This window comes from Phyllopteryx taeniolatus, chromosome 21 (assembly GCF_024500385.1).
Source record: "Phyllopteryx taeniolatus isolate TA_2022b chromosome 21, UOR_Ptae_1.2, whole genome shotgun sequence".
Classification (NCBI taxonomy): Eukaryota; Metazoa; Chordata; class Actinopteri; order Syngnathiformes; family Syngnathidae; genus Phyllopteryx; species Phyllopteryx taeniolatus.
This window is the reverse complement of record NC_084522.1, coordinates 2,802,393-2,824,278: the sequence shown is the minus strand read 5'-3', so window position 1 is coordinate 2,824,278 and position 21,886 is coordinate 2,802,393. Positions and strand designations below refer to the sequence as shown.

Here is a 21,886-nt window from a genome sequence, read left to right as displayed (position 1 = left end):
CAAATGGGAAAGGCAAGGCAGGGCAGATATTTAGGAGTTTTCAGTACAAGGAGGGTTACATTTTACTCAGAGTCAGAAATCTCCTGAGTCAGTGGGGTGGGCAGAGGCACTCGATAGGATTGTGGGAGAAATTATGGCTAGAAATATTTTTGGCGTTATGGGAGTATGAGGTCATGCAGTCCTCCGATAGAATTCCACTTCAAAATGTATATTCAACGTCGGTAGGGGTTGAAAGAGAGAGGTCAGAAAGGAGCAGCCCTCCAACTTGATTGGTTAATGAGTCTGTTAGTAGTTTGTTAGCAAATGCCTCACTAAGCCTCCTACGCTGCACATGGAAATATCGATGGACCAAGACCATCTACTGTATTTGGGCCCTATGGGGTCAACCCTCCTGACTTTGGGCTGGGGTAATATAGAAAGGGGGGCATTGATCGACGAATGAATCTGGTCCGACGTGGAAGAGGGTGACTTGATTTGAGGATTTGGCAGATGTGATATTGGAAATTAGGCAAAAAGCAATGAAGGATACCTGTAGACTGGTAGAGGAATCAGGGGAAGATCATGCGCAGTGACGTGGGTGTAGCAAGCCGTTTATTGTACACCCGGGGAGTAATAATAAGAAATCAGTCGGTACCAGAGCTATTTTTAAATCGTCAATCTCGCAGGAATATCGCGGTACTGAGGAGGAAAACCACGTGTAGCGATTGTAATAGTGAGTTCAAACCGATCAACTTTCAAATACTAGTTACGTGATGGCAGGGGAGGAGGCGGTTTTTGCCCAAACAGGAACGAGGGAAGTGGGATATTAATTGCGTTAAAAACAAAAAGCCTCAGGAGGCTGCACAAGTTTCATAGCTCGCGAATTACAAATTTAGATCCGCCGATTGGGTAAGCACACAAATTATTTATTCGTTATTTATGGAAATCATATCAATGTTTGGTGACCATTGTCGACTTGGCCCTTCTCTAGGATATGAAGGCAGGAATTCTGGAGTCCCGGCAGGAACATCTTTTGCAGGTGTGATTAATTTATTCAAGGACTTGTTTACAGGACTCGTCTGCTGGGCCTCTGCAATGGTGGTTTGTATTCCTGTTGTTGTGTATTTGCTGGGCGAGGAGCCTCTAGGAACTTTGCTGTACTGACTCCTACCAGTAACATCTACTGCCGGCGAACCGCAGACAGCTATCGAAGAAGGGTGCCCGGGTTAAGTGGACACATTGATGCGTGATGTATCCGAACGGGAGGTTAGGAGTCCAATTCTGAACTTTGATTCAACACTATACTGATATTGGAGGTTGCTAGTTTATGCAGGTTCATCACAGGAAGTTGGATGGAGGAGAGCTGAGGAAGACACTGTGCATGCATGACTGGGGGGATACGGAGTCGGACCAATGTCGGAATGTCTAACACAATACTATCGAAGGAGTTCACCTGATATGGTAGTAAGTACCTTAGCGTGACACTGACGGTGAGTATGATATGAGTGAGTGGTAATGAATAATACGAAACAGCTATTGACGCCCCTGCAGAGGTTATGATTCAAAAAGTGACAGATATATGGAAGTCGGCATGAACAATAAATATAGAGTAACTATGGTATAATGAGCTATTTATTCATAAATGTGTATTCAACGACGCTATAACAACAAATTATGACGTCGCTAGATAGCACTAGCTTAGCTTTAGCTTGCTCACTTCCGCATTCTCGCTTTGCGGTGAATAAATCGTCCAAAACGGTGACGACGACAAAGTGTTCCCTTTTCGACGTGTATCTACCTTCGGTGCGGTTATGTACTTGTCCCAATTGAATTGTTTAGCGAAACGAATGACGTATCTTGACTGCGACGGGCACCGTCTCCATCTTGTTTGCGTTCTTCTTCGTTGGCGAAAGGCGAACTGGCGAGGACGCCGCCGGGCGGGCGCCGCGGTTGCCCGAACTGCCAGCAAGACACAAGCGCTATCAATCAAACGTGTCCATTGTTTCAGATGAGTGATCTTCCGACAAATTATGGATTGGATATCGGCTACCTTGGTCCAAAGTTTTGTTTACGAACACTCACTGTGAAACTACGAAAGGATGTAGTAAGATTTCAATGAAAATTCTGTATCATGACACGAGCATGTGATGAATCTCCTCATCTTATTAGCAATGTTTATCAATGCAAATTTGTCAATCACAAAGCCGCTTTTTTTCCCAGTATTTCACAAGGATTTATATTGAATTATCAAAACAAGAAGGCCAAAAAGATTTGGAGTTCATGTGCGAAATGGGATTTGTATGTATAAAACTGAATCCATGTATTTCTATTATTTGCATGGAAGAAATGACCTTGTGAATGACTTTCTTTACTCAGGTGATACAAATGATTTTTGCATGTTTAAAATGTACAAATAAATGGCTTGATTTTACCCTTGGAAGTTCATGATTTTGTATTGTATTTTGTCCTTATTTTAAGTTGTCTAACGTCTTACCAGTGTAAAAAAAAAAAAAAAAGGACACTGTGATAAATAAATACAAATAATGACATGTCAAAAACAAAAACAAATATATTTGAACAATAGTATGTTAGAGGGTGAAAGAAAATGTGTGCATTTTCGTGTGGAACGGCCAAAACTCATCTTTTTGTCCTTGCTTGTTTTTATGAGGCGCGCCCAAACGCTTCCAACAGAAAGTGAAAGTTCAAGTTTGGTGCTGCGAGACGCACAATTGTTTGTCAGCGAGCCACGGCACCGACGACAACGGGTTGGACCGGCTTTCGGCCATGCGACTGCTGACTTTCATCAACACGAAACACGTAGTATGTTCCGGGAGGGCAAGAAAAGCCTCCTAAAAATGGTCAAATTCAGAACGACACATCTTTACGATCATCCGTTTATTGGTCCAAATCTCGATCTCAAGTTCCAAAAACAAATGCAATCAACAACATTGTCACATTCTGAGCAACGTACAAATTGACAGAGTTGTTTGTTGAAGTGAATCCATAACAGGATTATAAAATCATTTTGGACTGATAAAAGGAGTGCGAGGCAAACCAGCAATCGACACGTTGTGATATCAATTCATCGTAGCTATTCAAGTGCTTGATACAACGAAAGAAGAAATCCTCTCAGTGTGTGACTGCGCCGATTTCTGACAAACTTAACGGACAGAAGAAAGCAACCCCATCGACTCAAACGAGTCTCACCCGAGACACCAAAGCCAGCAAAAACTGTGACTTCACAGAAACATCTTCATTGCACAAATTGCCTGCGGGAAGAACAAATCCCATCTCTGTTTTCAAACCCGAGCGTGATGAGAAAGCGCTCGATGGAGACGTCTCTCTCGTGTTCCGACACCTGCACGAAGAAGAGCACGTGAACGCACATGGAAAGAGTCCCGAGAACACGAGCGGAGTCCGCGTCAGCGAACGCACCGTGCGACGGCGGCTGCGTCTCACTCGGAAGCGGGCGTCGGGGCGGCGGGCTCGGAATCGGCGTCGACGGCTGCGATGAATGAAAAAAAAGATGTGAATGAAAACAAGTCCGACTGGAAGGAAGGACATTTGCTCCACGAAGGCCTCTTGAATCCATCTTCACTCGTACTTTGAGCTGCGGTTGGGACAAATCTTCTACTTCCTGACTACGAGAGTGTGGTGGGGAATTTCTTTGGAATCGTACAGTTCATAGCCGCATATTTACAATTCCACATTCAGGAATTCGGATGTTGGGGAATATTGATTGAGGGGAAGCTAGCTTCTGTTATTCGCCGTCTTTGCGCTCAGCCCCAAACCATATCTAATATTAAAATAGAGGTTTGGCGCCACCCGGTGGCATCTCGGGGCCGAGGAACTTTGTCGAAGCGAGGGGAGGAGCTTCAATCGAATGAACCCGAGTGCGGCTTTGGCACGCTTCGCCGTTGAGGGCCAAGGAACACGAGTGAACTAAGTCGTACATTTTCCACCAAATCTAAATTGACTTCCATTCGGTTTCGGGTTTTCTCCGCCTTAGGGAGCGAGTCCTTTTTCCCACAACGATAGCGACGTCGACATTCACGTGTCCGTCGTTCCACGGCTGACTATTTGCGACTCCTCGTGCGCACTTTTGTAGCAAAGGTCCGCATCAGACCTTCGCACGACCGCTTTGCCGACCGCGGCTCAAAGGAAACAGAAGTCGTTTGACTTACAAGCTGGATCGTATTTGGCTGCAAAGAAAACAGAGACACAAAGGTCACGATGGGCACAAATCTTCCCGACAGAGCGAACGTCGGCGTCCCTCACCTCGTCTGCTTTTGTAAAGCTTGACGAGGACCGCGACCGCCGCCGCCGCCAGAGCGAGGACCGCCAGCGGGACAGCGACGGCCAGCGCCATCTTCCTCTTTTCTTCCTCTTCGCAGAGTGAGAAGAAAGAAGAAAACGTGTGAGCGATCGTTCCGACGCGCGACGATCTGAGCGTCGGTCACCTCGGATGCGCGCGTTGCTCCGGATGCTTCTTCTCTCCAGCTTGACGACGATGTCGTCCGCCACGCCGGACAGCTGGAACACGCATTCGTAGCGGCCCTCGGCTTCATCGGTCACCTCCGCTTTCAGGTCGGCCGTCATCTGGAAGGTTCCGTCGTGGTTGCGGAGGGTCTCTCCCGTCTCCGCGTCCTCGTGGAGCTCCTCGCCGTCCTTCCTCCAAAACAGGGCGGCCACGCTGGGGTAGAAACCCGTCGCGTGGCAGGTGACCGGAGAGGACGGCGTCTTCTGGAGGAGAGACACCGTGGGAAGCTCTGCGGGCCGAGGGAGACGTGGACACCAGGTGAGAGAGGGGCAGAGACGGAGAGAGAGAGTGTGGGAGAGGAGGAAAAGATGGGGAGAATGTGTGAGAGGGTGAAAAATAGCTAGATGATGTGTGAGAGGAACAAATATGGGAAGAATGTGTAAGAGGAGGAAATATGGAAAGAAAACAAGTTGAAGGGAGCGTGTGAGGAGAAAGGATGGAGACAATCAATGACAGATTGAAAAGAGAGAGATTGTGTGAGAGGGTGAAAAGATGGAGAGAACAAAAGATGGAGAAAACGTGTGAGAGAGGAAAGGAGCCAACGAGGAAAGAGTGCAGCTTGTAATGCCAGCAAAGGTCCTGTAGGGGGCGTGCTAACATGATGTGACTGCACCTGTTCTCATCAGGAAGTCCCTCCCATTGGTCACATACTTCTTCAAGTAAGAAGGACAAATCTCAGTGTAGTAGTGCTTATTGTTTAGATTCCAATGTTCGTTCCGGTCCCACTTGAGTTTGGTGACGAAAGCTTGTGGGTGAGCTGCGATCCATCTCATTGTCTTCACCTCCAACGAGATGAAGGCTTCTCCATCGTAACTGTAGTGTTCCCAACCATCAACCTCATCGGTCTCGTCGTCCCATTCGCAGCCGAACATCACCTGGAACATGTGAACACCTGAGAGAATGACGTTGAAGAGTGACACCATGTCGAGAGAGAAGGAAACGTGTTTATGAGGAGGAAGAACGTGTACGAGCACATGAAATCGATTTGAATTGTGGAAAGCTGAACGTCAACAAACCTCCAGTTTGGTTGAAGCGCTCTTTGATAATTTCGATGTTGACTTTGTCGTTCTGCTCATTAACAATACTGATCTGTGTCTGTCTCTCCCAGTGGTGAGGATCATCTGCTGTGATTTTGTTCATCCAGTCCTGTTTGGGTTTTGCTTTCCTGCTCTTGCTGTCGTAGCGCGAAATCGGAACGTCGTCAACATAACCGACCTCAAAGTAGTCTGGGATGTTTGGAATTTGAGACGATGCTGTCGTGAAATACTTGAGCGTGTGAAGCACTGAAAGAAAAAACAAACAAAAAGGTTGATCTTACTTTTTTGTTTGATGGCCCAAAATCTTGCACTCTTCCTATTTCAAATGATTTTGTCTTCAGTTGAAACATTTGAACGTCTTTTTTAGGGCAAATAATTAAAATCAAAAGATACAAAAGATTCCATTTTCTTTTGTGGTCATTTAAATACTTTAATATTTATTTCAACGTATTCTTACACACAAACTTCGCAATGGATTCGACAACAGACGCTCATAATTCATTTGATTGAATTTTGACTATCATGTTACAATTATCATGCCCTTGCTAAATAAATTGATTTAATAGTCCTTAATAACAGATTCGTCAATAAATGTAGACGATATATTTTGTAAACTTAAGTTGTAACTCATGAAATATCCAAATGAGAAATATAAAGGAACTTCTTACAATAAATATGTTAGAATTATGATCTCCTAAAGGATACGCTGAACACTTTCTTTTTGTTTTTACGCAGATTTTGTTTGTCGTTATTTCAAGAAATGAGATTTGATTTGTATTTTTTTCCACATCTATTGAAATGCCGCCTCCGTGAGGCGAATATTCCAATGGCAGCTTTGCCAAGTGAAACCAGTTGCAAGAACTTCGGACTGAGCGGTCCAAGTGTTGCTTCCGGCAAAGTCAAGAGCGTCGACACCAATCATCGGAACACGATCGGGATCATCAAGTTGTGGACAAAGTGCACTTACCGGGCGTCACGCTGTGGATTTGCGCAGCCGCGACAAACAAGACACACAAGTTCAGCTTCGCCATGTTTTGCTCCTTTTCGTCCACAAAGTGACGACGACTCCTCCTCGTCGACGGCCGAACGGCAAATGACAGCAAACCGGAAGACGCGCCTTCTCTACCGGTGCCGATGACGTCACTTTCGCATTCCTCATCATTGGGCGACAAGATTTGACTCGCGTGGCGTTGTTGTGTCGCTCAAATGAAGTCGAGTGTGCGAAATTGGAGACGAGGAGCAGCGCGAGTGTTTTTGGAAGCTTGTGCTGAAACAGCGACGCTTTCGTTCTTCGCGCGCGCGCGCGCGAGCCTTTCGGGGAAGTCACGTGACCGCGCCAGCCCACTTTCCGAAGAAACATACGACGACATGCGTGGAGGAAAACTACATCTGCGCTATGTTCATGCAAAAGTCATCAAACTTCCCAAGGGTGTGGATTTTCCTCTCATTTTGTCAGTTCCAGGAAAATATTTGATGTTTGTTGGGATGATAAGAAAAACAGAGTGAGGTCACACATTCTGAGGGGCCGCAGGCGCAGAATGGCAGCCACGCTTCGTCAGACTGCTTCACAAGTCGTGTCTTGGAGTGCCTAGAAAAGTGCGATACAAGTGTCATGCGTTGGATTGAGTGTGAGAGAATCAAGTTGTATTTTTATCTGTAAAAGAAAAGTTGTCATATTACAACTCAGGCATTTTTGTAATTTGAGAATCAAAGTTGCATATTGTCAATGAAAAGAGAATGCGCTCTATTTTTAGATAAAAAGATGCACTTTTACAAGAATTAAGTTGTTTTTTGGGGGTTTTAGAGGCATCAGAGAATATTTTATTTTTGCTATTTCCTTGCCTGATAGGAGTTTTATTTGAGATATGCAAGTACACCTATGGATGTTTCAGTGTTCTACAAAGTTTGATTTTTATGAGTAAGTCACAATAAAAACTAAGAATGAAGTTGTATATTCCAGAAAAAGAATGGCAAACAATGCAGTCAAGCATAAGAAACCAATGTTTTTATTGTCGTTTCTTCCATTTAAAAAAACAAAACAAAAAAGAGACAGAAGCATGCACACATTCCTGGCAGCAGCCTAAAACTTCAAATCAGCTTGGGTGGGAACATGAGCGTCATTGAGAACAGGCCCGGCTGGTTTGGTGTTTTTCTTCAAGCATCAGAAAAGGTCATGTGACATCTTCAACAACCACATTTGTTCTGTGTGAACGGCTGACGTTGAATTCATCCTTCATTCGTGCGGAACAAATGAATAATTATGAAGACAAAAGCCCGACATAAATAAATAGACCCAGGAGGGTTTTTTTTTTTTTTTTTTTTCAACACATAAAATAAAGACTTTGATTTGACATAAACATTTGATCCTCTTAAAACAAATAAAAGTCGTATTAAATCTGGAGCATTTTGCGCAATACAGCATGTACAACATTCGCAGAAGCAGCAGCCAATGAGTCCGCAGCACTCAATACATGTACACTATGTACAAGCAGAAAACAAACTGCAGTTTGGCACCAGGCACACTTTTCAAAAATCACGTTGACAAAAAAAAAAATAGACAAAAAGTTGGAAAACAAAATTGGGGAAAAAAAATCTGTTAATTAGAGAAGTGCTTATAGTTGGCGAAATCGGAGGAATTTAAACTTAAACATAATTTTGGGTGGAATTGAGCAATCATTTTGAGATTTTTGTGGGGGGGCAAAATTATATATATTATAAAAAGGGGGAAGCGGGCATTTCCACCATCAGAGAAGAAGGAAAATGATTTGGTTTGGTGTCGTGGGACAAAAAAGAAAAAATGTAAATCTGGCATTGCTACTATTACAAAATATAGTATATTTTTATTTGATGAAACTGGTTTAATAAAAAAAAGTGAAAATAAATACTCCAATTTGGCAATAATTATGGGGGGCAAAAACAAACGCTGCCATTTCTGCTATGGGAGTTGTAGTCAAAAAAATAATTATTTGGTATGATTGACCTCATTTAAACTAAATAAATAAATACATTTAAAAAGTGTGTGTGTGTGGGGGGGGGGGGGGGGGGGAGCTCCAATGTGGGATAAAGCAGATGTATTTTTGGCCATTTCCATGTGAAAAGTAGCCAAAACTATTTTGCTGTAATTCAGCTAATAAAAAGGGTGGACAAAAGCTCCAATGATGGGTGGGGGGGGGGGGGGGCATCTTTTTTTTACCATTTCCACCATGGAAGAAGTCATCAAAAATGATGACTTGGTATAATTGGAATGATAAAAAAAAAATGTGGACCAAAAAAAAAAAGGGGAAAAATGTTTGTTTGTTTGTTTGTTGCCATTTCCACCGTGAAAGCCGTCGTCAAAAGTGATTATTTGGTATAATTGTACAAATAAAAAAGGGGGGTTGGGAAATTGCAGCATGAAAAGAAGAAAAAAAAAAAGAAAAAAAAGCTGGCTTGGTTGGAGGAAGGCGACCTGAGGGTCTCGACAATCGCTTGTTGTTCCTGAGTGCTAACGAGGAAAACTTGCTGGGCTGAGCTCGGACGCTATGTACAGCCATTTAGTCCGTCCTTCCTTTTCTCCGCTTTAGCATCCTCCAACGTTTTCCCGAGCGCGGGAACCGACTCTGGCGAGCGGGAAGAACCCGCGACGTCTTTTGCGGGTTCCCCCGGTCTACGCCTCGTGGATGGCGATGCGCGGCGAGCGACGGAAGTCGACGGAGGCGGACGAGCTGCGGTAGAAGGAGCGAGTCCGGCGGTGGAGGCGCGCCCGCTTGCTGGCCACGCACAGGCTGCGCTTGCTGGACGAGATGATCTCCGTGATGAACTTCTTGCAGTCCACGCACACCTCCATGGACGCCCAGTCCTCCGTCAGCTCCTCGGGGAGGTCCAGGTCGCCCCGGGTCGGAGGTGACGCGTCGTCACCCTTGCTGAACCCGAGAAAGACGGCAAACATGAACGCTAAACGGAGCTCTCTCGGAGACGTTTATTTGTGTACGCTGCAATAACTGAAAAATCCAAAAAGATGAACAAGGTAATAGTTTTTGTTCCCACGTCGCACAGAGAATATATGCTGCTGTGTGTGAAAGTAGCAATTGTGAAGGTTTGTAATTACCAAATGTATGCCAATTTCTGGTAGCCCGCCTGTGGCATTTCAAATTATATGTTAGCATTAAGCTTGCAGGCTTTTGTTCGATGAAATTATATGGTTTGGTCGAGCCCTTTTGGTGTTTACATATATAATGTTTGACTATTTTGTTGTATGCTCCGTTTGTATGTGTTGCTGCTAAAACATTTTCTAACTTCAAATTAAAAAAAATAAAAAAGTGACAAGTGGTCGTTAAACTTGTCTTTTTTGTAATTATGTAAATTTAATGTGACAGAAAAGTTTATATTTTCAAGCTATTTTCTCTTTGTTAAATAAAAATCTATTCGTATCTAAAAACTAAAAATATCCCACTATAATTTTCAATTGGTCTACGATTCAAATATTTTACAATTTTATCACAATTTTTTTATTAGTGATAAGTTGTTTTTTTTTTTACATTCTTTTTAATTAGAAAAATATATATAATCTATACAAGACTTGCATAGAAATCCTGTACTGCATCTAAAGTAATAAATCATCTTTGTTAGCTCGAGGGATGTTTTTTTCTTTTGAAATGGAGAAAACTGACTTGTAGACGCTTCGGCGGAGGCTGCGGCGGTTCCGCGCCGACCCGAACGACTCGGATGAGGCCGAAGATGCGCCCGCTTCGTCTTTAGCCGACGCGCTGGGGCCCAAAGTGTAGATGGGCAACGTGGCGTAGGGCTTGGACGGAAGACGAATCTGACGACAAAGCAGCAACAGCAAAACATTCCCTAATTTGCCTTAAATCCAAGTCAATCTTATAAGCCATTTTTTCCCTAAATAACACATGAGATCTTTAAACTAGATTATTTTTTTCCAAGATCAAAAATATTGGAATGATGGAAGAGTGAGAATTTTCTCTTATTTAAAAATTATTTTTTGTTGTTATTGTTAAAAGTGAGAGAATTGAATCAGTCAGAAAAAATGGTCTTACTGTTAAATGAAAGCCATGTTTTTTTTTCCAGGGAAAAAGCATAATACTACAATAATAAAGTTGAATTTTTTTTGCAATGAAAAAAAAAAAAAAAAAAACTAAATCCACCTTTGAAATTAATATATTTGGGTGGAAAAAAATTTTTGAAAAATCCTTCTTAGCCACATTTTCTCTCTGATAATTTTTTTTGTGCAATATTCCAAGAATAAGGTCTCGTATTTTGGTGACAAAGTTTTAGTGTTACCTTTGTGGAGCACTGTGAGCACACAGGCCTGGAAAGAACCCACAAATCACAAAATGGTCAAATTGCATACTCCACAGCAGCTTGATCATAATAAAGGAATAATAATAAAAAATAAAAAAAAATCTCAGTTTACCTCTTGCAGAACTGGCACGTGTACGACCAGGTGAAGAAGGAGAACCTCTTCGCGCGACACGAGAAGCAAAGCTAAAAAAACAACCCAAAATATTTATATTATTACACGGCAGCAAAATCCAAAGTGGCGATTTTCCCCCACCTTCCCTTTCTTGAGCGCGTTGTAGACGTCCTTGTACTGCTGGAACTTCTCCAGCTCGGCTTTGACCAGCACCTGACGGATGTGCATCACCTCCTCCACCGTCAGCGCCAGACACTCCACCGGGAAGCGGAACTCCTCCTGGGGGACAGCACACCAGCGAGAGACCTTCGCGTCACAGGAGAACAACGGATTATCGAGCGGCCGGCACCGGAACCGCAGGAGGAGAACACCGCCGCCACCGCCGCCGCCGCCACCCCCACAAACAGCCAGTGATGCCTTCAAGGACAGTCGCGCAATGCAGGGACGGCTTTTTCCCCCCCTCAATTAATCGACTGTTTTGTTCTTCCCAAACAGGCAAATACAGTGGTGCCATGATTGTCATTTATTCAGTTTTGCAATGACTTAACCTCTTAAGCCAACGCACCAGTGTAATAGTTTAAAAAAAAAAAAAAAACTTCGATTATTTGCTGTGATGAGAATCATGCTGAATGGAGTTGATTTCATTGTGCAAGGCAGCAGTAATCATCGATGACTGGCCACAGGAGCCTTAACATTCATGATATGGCACGCACATTGCATGCGTGTGTGTGCTGTACATTATTATTATTATTTTATTTTTTTTTAAATCTAACTCGTTTATTTCATGTCGTGCCACTGCGTTAAAAATAAAGATATGTACACCATGTGTGCCCATGCATGCTGTGGACCTTTTTCTTTCTTAAACTGGATTATTTCTAGTGATTACATTAGTTTTTATTTTTATTATTAAGGTGGCAATAATCAATAACTGGCAAGAGGCAGCACATAAATCGTATGACGTCGACATTTTTTTTGTGTGGATTATTTCTGATTCACAAATATTATTTATGATCATTATTATAGTCTCGTCCTGCTCATTTCCATTGTGCAAAGTGGCTGCCATCATGCATTAACTAGCAAGCGCGCCCTAAATTTAGCAATCAGCCTCATGTTTACTCGCGACACTCAGTGGACTCCAAAAACGCCGCATGGTTTAATGCCGTCACAAATCCATCTTTTCCAGTCCGTAATTGTCTTTCAAACGGCAGCCCACTCGGAGCGGACGACGTGAGAGATTTGTGGCATGTTTTGTCTCGTCTTGATTGACCACGTTCGGTCTTGGTCCTATTTTTAAATATGCCACAAATGTCCCGTGAAAGCTGATGGCGATGAGACAAAGCGCCAAGAGCGTTCAAGTGGATCCCAGATGTGATGTTTTTGTTTTGGTTTTTTTGGAGGGGTGGGGGGGAGACACATACCGTGCCCTGAGCAGCACTACTAGCAGCTTGGACCTGAACCACAGGGAAGGACGACAACAACAACAACATTCAGAAACAAACACGAGACACTTTTGAGTTACATAAAGTACACTTTAACGCAATAATCCCTCTCGGCTTACGTCATAATTAAAGGCAGCGCACAGCTAATAGAACGCGTTGTACTACTTACTTCCTGCGATGTTCCATCAACTCACCAGATTTTTTTAAGATGACTTTATGCTTTGTAATTTGAGAGGAGCTGCACTGCATTACAGTGCAGACTCGTGACGAGCAAAATGGTGGATGTAAAAATATGGCTGCGGGAGAATTTTGTAGGGTGGGCGTTACCTTGCCGGCGTTGTCCATCAGCTGCAGCGTGAAAACAGGAAGTCAGCGAGTCAATGAAGGACGACATCATCATCAAAAGCCGATTCAATAATCGGGAAAGATTTCACTTTTGAGATTTCTGCTGTTTTGGTTAGCAACACGAGTGTGTGATAACTCAATGTGTGATGTGACGGCATTACAGTTACTGCCCGTGTTCTTGGCATTTATTTGAGGAGTTTCATCGTAGGTTGCTGCCGTTTTGGTCAGCAACGGCGCTCAAACGGCCGTCGCCTGCGTGCGTACCAGAGACTTGGAGCTCTGTCTGGATGGCGCGACGAAGGGGGCGGCGTTGGCGGGCGCCTCCTTCTCGATGGAGTGGCGCCGCAGGGAAGCCGACGGCTGACGCTTGTCCGGCAGCGGCGTGGCGGACACGGGCAGGAACGCCGGTAGAGCTGCAAAAAAAAGGAAGCGTGGGTGCTACTGCAGCTTACTGAGCAGTTGTGACCGTCTTCTTCAGAGTATGTCTGTATTATACGAGCGCAGCCGCTGAACTCATTAAACCTGCAGGTCAAGGCACCGCTGTATATTATTTGAATATTAAAAAGGCGTGCTTACACTTCACGCCCTTGGTAGAATCTGGAGATATGTCCATCAAGGAAGTGGTCGCGCTGGAGCTGCTCCTCGTCGTCTCCTCCTGTCGATAAAGTTCACCGATTCAAACGTCCACATCGATATGCAAAAAAAAAAAAAAAGTAAAAATCCATCACCGTGGTGTCTTACGTCGGAATCGGAGCTCTCCAGTTCCGCCAGCGTGGGCGCGTGCAGGAGTCTCTTCCTTTGGCTCATCTGGTTAGCCGAGCCCCGCGCTAGCGACTGCGTGCTGGTGGCCAGCTTGCGGGGGGCGTCGGGGGTGTCTGCGGGACAAACGGACAAACATTCAGCGACATCTTCAAAATGCTAATGTTAACATTTGGTTAGCAACGGAGTAGCCGTGTCCGAACGAAGGTAATTAAAGTTACTGGCAATTTTGTTTCTTGAGCGGGGGGGGGGGGAAAGGAGTCTATTATGGGGAGACCATGTGTGCTGCTGTTTTGGTGAGCAACAGAGTTCAAATGGGCTCAACTGTGTAGCTAGCTCATGTCAAGCAACTATGCAAAACTGTCAGCATTTTAACATTTTGTTTTACTTACTGCCTCATGTAGAAGCAGAAGAAAAATATATTGATCTGATTCGACTGTAGTTAGTGAATATCCAGCACGCGGTGTTGTGTACCTGAGGTCCGGCACAAATCGTGAGGCGTGCTGATGCTTTTCCCAGCACCTATGAAATAAAACAATCATTAGTAACACAAACTGGGTCACCCTTAAAACTCATTCACTGCCAGTCTTGCCAGTTAACGTGGATATTTGACTTCTAAAGCCGTCAATGGCAGTGCATGTGTTAACAGACTGGAGCAAGCATCGGGGAGTGCATAAAGGGAGGTGCGCACACACAAAGAGGGATGCGAGCGGGAGACTGACGGGCTATTCCCGTTTAGTCGTCGGGATTGAGGTCGCGGCCGTGATGCGTTCAGGCCCATCATCTGCCCCTCATGTATTTATCGCAGGCGCATCGGTTATGTAACGTGACATATTCCTCAGCGGGTGTGGATTAGGGCGACGGGCGGCGCAGACAGGCGAGGCCGGCCGTGATCATGTGTAATCTCTCTGTTGTGACACGACTGATAACATCATGCCAGGTGTTGAGGGACGTTTGGTGAAGCTCGGCACCTCGCGCGGCCGCAGTAGTTTTGCGTTGTGACGAGTCATCAAAATTGGCCGCCACGCCATGACAAAAGATTTGGTCAGAACAAAAACATGGACTTTTTTGTAGAGCTACGCATGATAGACACGCCTACCAATTTTTCTGTTCTTTGTGAAACTGGCTTCGGGTGCGTGATTTTTTTTAAATATTAGCGCTACAGACCCCAAAAAGGCTGATTCAAAACAAAATGCCCAACTTCCTGTCTTTTCGGGCTTGGCGACTTGAGACTTTTCCGTGGGTCTACTCATGATAGACGCGCCTGTCAAATTTCATGCTCATAAATCCAACTGGCTTCGGGGGCTGAATTTTCATTCGTCTTACGAATAATAACATCAATGTCGCAAAGCCAATTTCAAGCCATCTAATTAGGCCGATCGCTGTGCGTCGTCTCGCGACGAAACGATGCGATATGTGACAGGGGTGTGTCGCGTACATATACTTGTTCAACACAGGCCAGACATACAAACAGTGGGTGTGTTTGCGACTTCAAAACAAAAAACAAAAAAAAAACAAAGCAGGACCTAATAAAAGCAGAGCAAAAAAGGTGCAACAGGCGACGGTGTGGGAAACGTTTTACCTGACGAGTCAAAGCTGTAAGACGTGATAAGAGGACGAATGACTGACGTGTTTGTTTGCAGGTTGGAGAAAGAGAAGGCCAAGTCAATACATATCGCTTATAATCTCTTCTATACGCAGCGTTATGCAACAAGTATAAGCCCAGAACGTTTAAAACATGTAATAGAGCTGCTGTTCTGGTACCAATTGTTTTGGGTTTTTTTTTTTTCCTGATGTGACAATGTGGCTTTTATTTTTCGACCAATCCGCTCACGGCATAAATCAAAAGGGGCGTACACAATTTGACGACGTGCGATCTAAGCTGAATGATGATAGCTTAGTCAGTGCTGCAGTAAACGAGAGCGCTCAGTCAATTTGATTCTTGTTTAAACAGTAAAGAAGGCTCGTTAATCACGATGGCTGCATTATTCAAGATAATGGTTTAATGGAGGAGGCGTGAGCGTGCGTGTGTGCCCTCACCCAGACGGGTCCTCCGGGTCAAGTCCGGCGAGACGGGTCTGAGCTTCCTCTCCGTCTTGATGTCCTCCAGCAGGCGTTCGTGGAGGCTCTGCGGTCGCGGCGGCGTAGGCTTCAACTTGCGGGCCGACACCTGACGACGTGCGTGCGTTGTCATTGTGTTGCACCGCAGCATTAAAAAAAAAAAAAAAAAAAAAAAAAGAAAAAAGCGCCAATGTCACAATGAGCGAGCGTTGACTCACGGGATTGAGTGGAGGCCGCGACCTGATGAACTCAAGGATGACCTCATGGGCGCTCTTCTTCAGCCTCGGGGGGATGTCGCCGTTTACCTGGAGTGACACAGATGGGGGTAAAAATATGTCGTCAATGTCTACAAGTGGAAATAAAAACAAATTAAATGATATTAATTCATACGAAAAACTGGGATAATATTAAATTATCGTCTTTGGGGGATTTTATGCTATCCGGCAAAATGGCAGCTCGACAAGCAGTCATTTCTATGATTCTCTTTGAACCTGTATTAGTTTATATCTTAAAATATTTCTAATATAAAATCTTAGTCTGTTTTTTTATTGTCTTTAAAGAAAAAAAATGAAAAGATTAAGACTGATGTGTTTTTCTTATTTGCACAAGCGGAAATAGCTCTCCACGCCTGCGGGGGGCAGTAGTCTGCATATGGGTACATTTTTAGAGTAGCATTTTTACGGGACAACCCAATAAACAGAATAGAGACATACATCTAAAAACTGCCATAGCGATTTAATATGTATGGCAGGCCAGTAGGTGGCGACAGAAAAAAAATGTGCGACAACACCACTTTCACCAATTAACGTAAAATTTGGTGCACGTCTATCATGACAGGACACAGTAAAAAAAAAAAAAGAAAAAAAAAAAAGAAAAAAAAAAAAAGAAAAAAAGTCTCAGGTTGCAAATTCAAAGATTTGGAAAGTTACATCAAATTTGCCCCTGGCACCGATCAACATGAAACTGGTTGGATACGTCTATCGGAACAGGACTCACTGAAAAGTCTCAAGGAGCAATACCTGGAATTGAACCCGAAGTCAGAAGTCATTTTGATTTGAAAGTTGTTGACGCCTCACCATGACTTTACGAAGCTTGTAGCGCTTGGAGCGGATGTCGTCCATGAGCATCTCGTAGGGCGTCAGCTGGTACTCTATGGGCAGCGGGTTGTATTGACGCTCCTGCACCTTCTTTAGCTTCACGCCGTGGCGTAGGTCTCGCATCACTTGCACCCAGAACCGCGCCTGTCACGACCCCGAAAACATTTTTACATACATTTGTTGTCATTATAGCATGTAGCGTTGCGGTTTTCCTTACCCAATCTGCATTTTGGAGCTCATCCAGGTCTCTAACAGGCTGTTGGTGGGTCTCGCCTTCCATTTTGCGAAGATTCTGCCGTGGAGAGGATATGACGTCAAAACAAGAGATAAAGTAACTAATGCTAATTGCTAGCAGCGCGTCTACTGTACAACGACAACAAGACAGACTGAGGGCCTGGTGGAGTAACATGCTAATTTGCCGGTATGTGCAATATTTCGCATGGCTAGTTATTAGCATCACTTGGCAGGGCCACTCAGCTAAGCTCCTTAAATAGTTGTCATAAGGTTACTCCTGGGTGAATTTACTATATTTATATTATGTGAGACTGTTGGGACAAATGGCGGCCGTGTTGCTTTTCACCTCCTTTGCGCTCTTGATCTTCTCCAGGAACGTTCGCAGTTCCCCGGACTCGGCGTAGAGGGCGCGGCACACGGCCTGGTAGTGGTCCGGGGCATCTGAGGGGCTTGGAAGGTGGGAGGAACACAGCTGCAGGGGAGGAGAAGGGGTGGGTTGGGTCCCAAAAAAATAAAGAAATAAAAATCAATCAATCACATGGTAGATTAGCACTTGTATCGTTGTATAATTCATAAGAACTGGAGGATATAATACCTGCTTGCTTAAAAAACAAAAATCCAAATGTAGTGTCATGTAGTCAATTATTGCCAGAAATTGAAATTGCTTATTTTGAAATTTATTAAATTTTTTATGGCCCTTTTTTATTAAATTCCCTTTTTTATTAAATTCTAATATAATAAATATACAACAATACATAATTGATTAAATGTACGTGGGCCTAAATTTAAAGTTAATATGAGCATTTAGCGTTAGGCACAAGGATTTTTAAAAAAATAATATTTTAACACTGTTCAGTGTCATAAGAGTACAAACAGAAGTCAACCACTGTGCAGATAAAACAAAACTACTACTACTTTGAAAAATTCCATTTCTGGCTCTATGGATATAACGAGACTATCCCTTATGTGCAGGCATCCCATCATAATCCAAATTTTAAAAAAGGTAACGTTAACATTTAGTCCAGCCAGGTAACGTGATAAACTAAAATAACTACATATTTTTCATTTTTGCCATCTCCATTATCCTTTTTTGCGGTGCCGTTATCACCTTTGGTGGGGCTCAACATTCAAAGATAAAAACTGAATTCAGCCAAAGGGCTTAAGGTTCTACTGCTATTATCACACATTGTCTTTGTATCCAACAAATCTGGGAATACTTTGGCCTGGGAGAAATTAAGTATGCCGCAAAAGTCATGTGACTTATTTAAAAAAAAAAAAAAAAAAAAAAAAAAAGAAAGAAAACCTGCCCGTCCGGTCACCGTGACGTTTCCCGTCAATTTTTTCCCTTTATGCCATTCAGCAGTCAATGTAACAAAAAGGATAATCACAGTTAAAATCACAGCTGAGACACATTAAATATTGCTTCCTCTGTGACCTTTAGTGTTGTTACTGTATACAAAAAAAAAAATAAAAAATAAATAATGCATGATTCATGGAAAATGTTCCTTTTTAAAAAGGAGGGCAGGCAAACTTATGCAATACTGGAGCTTGCCCTATTACGGCAATGCAGTTTTACCTTGATGTATAGATATATTTCAATGCCAAGGGGGAAATAATGACATACACATGCTAGGAATTTGACGCTCATGACACAATAAAGTGTCACGCAACTAACTGCGCTTAGAAGGCAACTGTTTGGAACATTCCACGGGTAAACAAGTTTTAGCGTTAGCATCTTTTTGCTGATGTACTGCACAGCAGAACCACCGGAGAAAAGCGAAGGGTGCCTGCAGTAAATAACCACTGTATAAGAAAACTACCGTAAATGTTTACCATCAAACATTTGCTACACGTTTGTTACACACAAAAAAAAAAAACTAAGAAAAAGCTAAGAGTTACACAAGCGATGACTGTGTGAAGGAAGGACGTCAGCCTACGAATCAAGTCAGGCCAATGCAATGCGACGCACACCCATTCAATGTGTGTGCGCGTGTGTGTATCACTACACAGCATCCACTATGAGGAACTAAGCCAGTGAATATTTCACCGGCTTATTGCGCTGGAAACACAGAGTTCGTTTACGGGGCTGCGATCGGCAGGAATGTACAGCGTGACGGGCGCTATCAGCGCAACCTGTTGCACGTAAGAATGAGGGAGGGTTGGTGTGGGTGGGGGCATTCATGGCAAGGTAATTACGATCTAACCCAAGGAGAAACCCTTTGAACCAAGTTATCAACTGCACTAATGATTAAATGTTAAAAGTAAAAGTAATAGAGGGCAAAGGTGCGCTCCTTGAGGAACACCACAGCATGAAGAATAGCGGGCTAAGGAGTGATCCTTGGGGTAACACCACAGCATAAATAGTCCACTATGGTTTGATCTTTGTGGATGACCGCAGCATGAATAATGAACCAGGAACATGTTCTCAAGGAACATCACAGCATAATTATAGTACGTAAAGTTGTGGTCCTGGTGGAACACCACAGCATTAATAATGAGCTGGGGTCTGGTCCTTGAGGAACACTACACCACAGCATTAATAATAGTGTAATAGCCCATACGTAACAGTTGTTGCTTGCGCTCTTACAAGAATGAGTTAACTATGTTATGGTATTACGGTCATACCGTTATCAGGTCGCGGTAGCTTCGTATTTGGCTGATGGTGCCGCCTGAAGTCGAGACAGCCAGCTGTTCCTCCTCCTCTTCCTCTTCCTCTTCCTCCTCGGTGGCCTCGTAGCCCTCATCGGGGCAGGCGTCGTCACTCTCTGCCTCCTGCGCGTTGGTCATCATGTCGATGAGGTGCTCCAGTGGCGGGCTCAGCTCGCGCTCCTCGTTCTCCTTCAGTCCATAGTCCAGGGCCTTGTAGATCATAACGCCCAGCGAGTCGATCACCTGCGTAGCCACAGGAATACGAAACTGCTAATGATGCGAAATGAAATTGAGACAGCACGTATAGCACGAAGGCTAAGATGGAGTCGTTGTAGGACACTGCGACATAAACAACAGTGGGTCAAGATGTGGTCCTTGAGGAACACCACATGATTAATAACAGGGCGCTAAGGTCTGGTATTTAAGAAACAGCACAGCATAAGGTCTGATCGATGAGCAACACCACAGCAAAAGTAATGGACCAGGATCAAGTCCTTAAGGAGCACCGAAGCATAAATTATAGAACTATTATTATTATGAGGAGGATTATTTTATGCTACACACACATGTAGCATAAAAGTGTTACCTTAATTTGGGTCTTTTTAAACTTTAAAGGTTTCCTGAATGCTCTCGCCTGCAAGCTAATAACAGATGGCACGAGCCTAAGCTTGGGACCTTTCTGAGGAGAGGAGCACTTGGGTACAACCTTACAAAAAGAATGCGCAGAACCGGTTTTGTCTCATATTTCTATTGTTCCTACACTGCAGGTGATGTTTTGCCAACAGGCTGTATGACCAAAAGAAATCCCCAATCCCTTTGTGGACGAAGATACGACTGACCTGTTAATATTTTTGACTTCAGTATGCACACGAGGTTCCAATGTATTGTGGTCGGATTTGTCTAATGCAAATATTCTATCTTTAATGGCCACAGTAGATGTAAGTTGTCGAGTTAAACAGGTTTTTCAACAATGCAAAAGTGGACATAACCTGAAGTCTTGATATGCCAAAGTGACACTTGGTAGCAGGAGACGTTAAGGGGCGTGGCACGAAGTTTAATTTAGATGTGCGAGGAAGCAGGGCGTTGACTAGCTTGGCTAAAGAAGTGGCTGCATTGTTGACATACTGCAAAAGTGACACTCTCACCCCTTCACAGATCAATGACTTTGATTTTACATGCTGTGCTTCAGAGTACTGACTTCCAGGGTAAACGTTCCGGAAGGTCTTCATTCCCGTTCCTCCCACGGATTTAAAGAGCCCTTTTCACACCATATACCAGCAAACTGGCGCCAATAGAACCAGCAAATGCGAGGGTTAGCATCAACTACTAATTTTTTTTTTTTCCGACAGTGGTCTATGGTCTGATCCTCGAGGAACAGCACAACATGAATTACAGTCGACCAAGTCCTCAACCTTGAGGAACGCCACATCATAAAGAGCTAAGGTCTTGTCACTGGGGAACACGACATCATAAATAACAGCAAGCTAAGGTCTGTTCCTTGAGGAGCAACACAGCATAAACACCAGTGGCCCAAGTCCTGGTACTTGACGAATACCACAGACTAAATTAAAACGGGCTGAGGTCCAATCCTTAAGGAGTAACACGGCATTAACAACATTGGACTAAGGGCTGGTCCTTTGGTTACACCACAGAATAAATAACAGCGGGCTGTGGTCTCATCCTTGGGAAACACCACAGTGCAAATAACAGCGTGCCAGGACCCAGTCCTTGAGGAACACCATGGTATTAAACCCTCCCATGGATTTCAAGGCTTTAGACCGACATTGTTCACAAATCGTCTGTTTGGAGCTGATAATCCTGCACCGGGAAGGCTAAAATAAATATCCTATCGCTCGGTGTCTTATTATATAATTTTATAATCCATATATAGGACAACAGACTGGAGCACAGGAACGCCAGAGTATTATGACACTGAAGGAAGAGTCACACGCGTCCAGTACAAAGGGAGACTTTTCTAGAACTCAAGAAACCGAAAAACTGGTGTCACTTCATTTTCAGGGCCCGCCGCTGACAACCTGACGGCCCACTGAGACGCTTCTGTTGTTCTTCCCAGCCTCTCTTAAAGGAACAGTGACTCAGCACAAAGGACAATAGCAGGAAGCCGTAAACAACTCCACTGCTGGTAACGTGTGCAGGACTGGTTCTGCCGTGGTAATCGGCTAATTACAGAGCCGCCTCCGCCCAGCGAAGGTGAACGCACAACGCAACCACAGGCGTGACTGGCTGGAAGGGTGTCGGAAAATTGCCACGGAAGAACGCATCACTCTTGGTTGTGGCGTCAGGACGCGAACAGAAAGCCACTTGGCACAGGA

General features: G+C 44.0%; 2 protein-coding genes and 1 long non-coding RNA gene across 26 annotated transcripts in view; 1 reads left to right on the top strand and 2 right to left on the bottom strand.

Annotated features, from left to right (window-relative positions):
- The window catches only part of LOC133471496 (protein spire homolog 1-like), an 89,767-nt gene that overhangs the window by 60,888 nt on the left and 6,993 nt on the right, over nt 1-21,886 (bottom strand). For 2 of the 24 annotated variants that reach the window (XM_061761089.1, XM_061761086.1), the window contains exons 3-18: nt 19,530-19,796; nt 17,251-17,376; nt 16,888-16,962; nt 16,650-16,814; nt 15,792-15,878; nt 15,553-15,682; nt 13,987-14,034; nt 13,495-13,628; nt 13,330-13,408; nt 13,018-13,166; nt 12,736-12,756; nt 12,388-12,420; nt 11,121-11,275; nt 10,970-11,040; nt 10,837-10,864; nt 10,206-10,357 (exon numbers count right to left, since the gene is read on the bottom strand). In XM_061761089.1, the coding sequence (XP_061617073.1) occupies nt 10,206-10,357; nt 10,837-10,864; nt 10,970-11,040; nt 11,121-11,275; nt 12,388-12,420; nt 12,736-12,756; nt 13,018-13,166; nt 13,330-13,408; nt 13,495-13,628; nt 13,987-14,034; nt 15,553-15,682; nt 15,792-15,878; nt 16,650-16,814; nt 16,888-16,962; nt 17,251-17,376; nt 19,530-19,796 (1,720 nt within the window). Of the gene's footprint in view, nt 1-7,546; nt 9,459-10,205; nt 10,358-10,836; nt 10,865-10,969; nt 11,041-11,110; nt 11,276-12,387; nt 12,421-12,735; nt 12,757-13,017; nt 13,167-13,329; nt 13,409-13,494; nt 13,629-13,986; nt 14,035-15,552; nt 15,683-15,791; nt 15,879-16,649; nt 16,815-16,887; nt 16,963-17,250; nt 17,377-19,529; nt 19,797-21,886 lie in introns of those variants that run through there. The other 22 variants (XM_061761072.1, XM_061761074.1, XM_061761087.1 and 19 more) reach the window with 19 other exon arrangements.
- Nucleotides 2,860-6,657, bottom strand: LOC133471507 (major histocompatibility complex class I-related gene protein-like). The gene is made up of 8 exons (XM_061761117.1): nt 6,524-6,657; nt 5,536-5,802; nt 5,133-5,411; nt 4,440-4,748; nt 4,258-4,365; nt 4,164-4,181; nt 3,415-3,484; nt 2,860-3,337 (listed from the first exon to the last, which is right to left on the bottom strand). Exons 1-7 carry the CDS (start codon nt 6,585-6,587, stop codon nt 3,435-3,437), a joined length of 1,095 nt encoding a protein of 364 aa, XP_061617101.1. The 5' UTR covers nt 6,588-6,657; the 3' UTR covers nt 2,860-3,337; nt 3,415-3,434.
- LOC133471511 (uncharacterized) lies at nt 6,497-8,089 on the top strand. The gene is made up of 2 exons (XR_009786224.1): nt 6,497-6,630; nt 6,730-8,089. It is a non-coding gene; the product is annotated as an uncharacterized LOC133471511 (long non-coding RNA).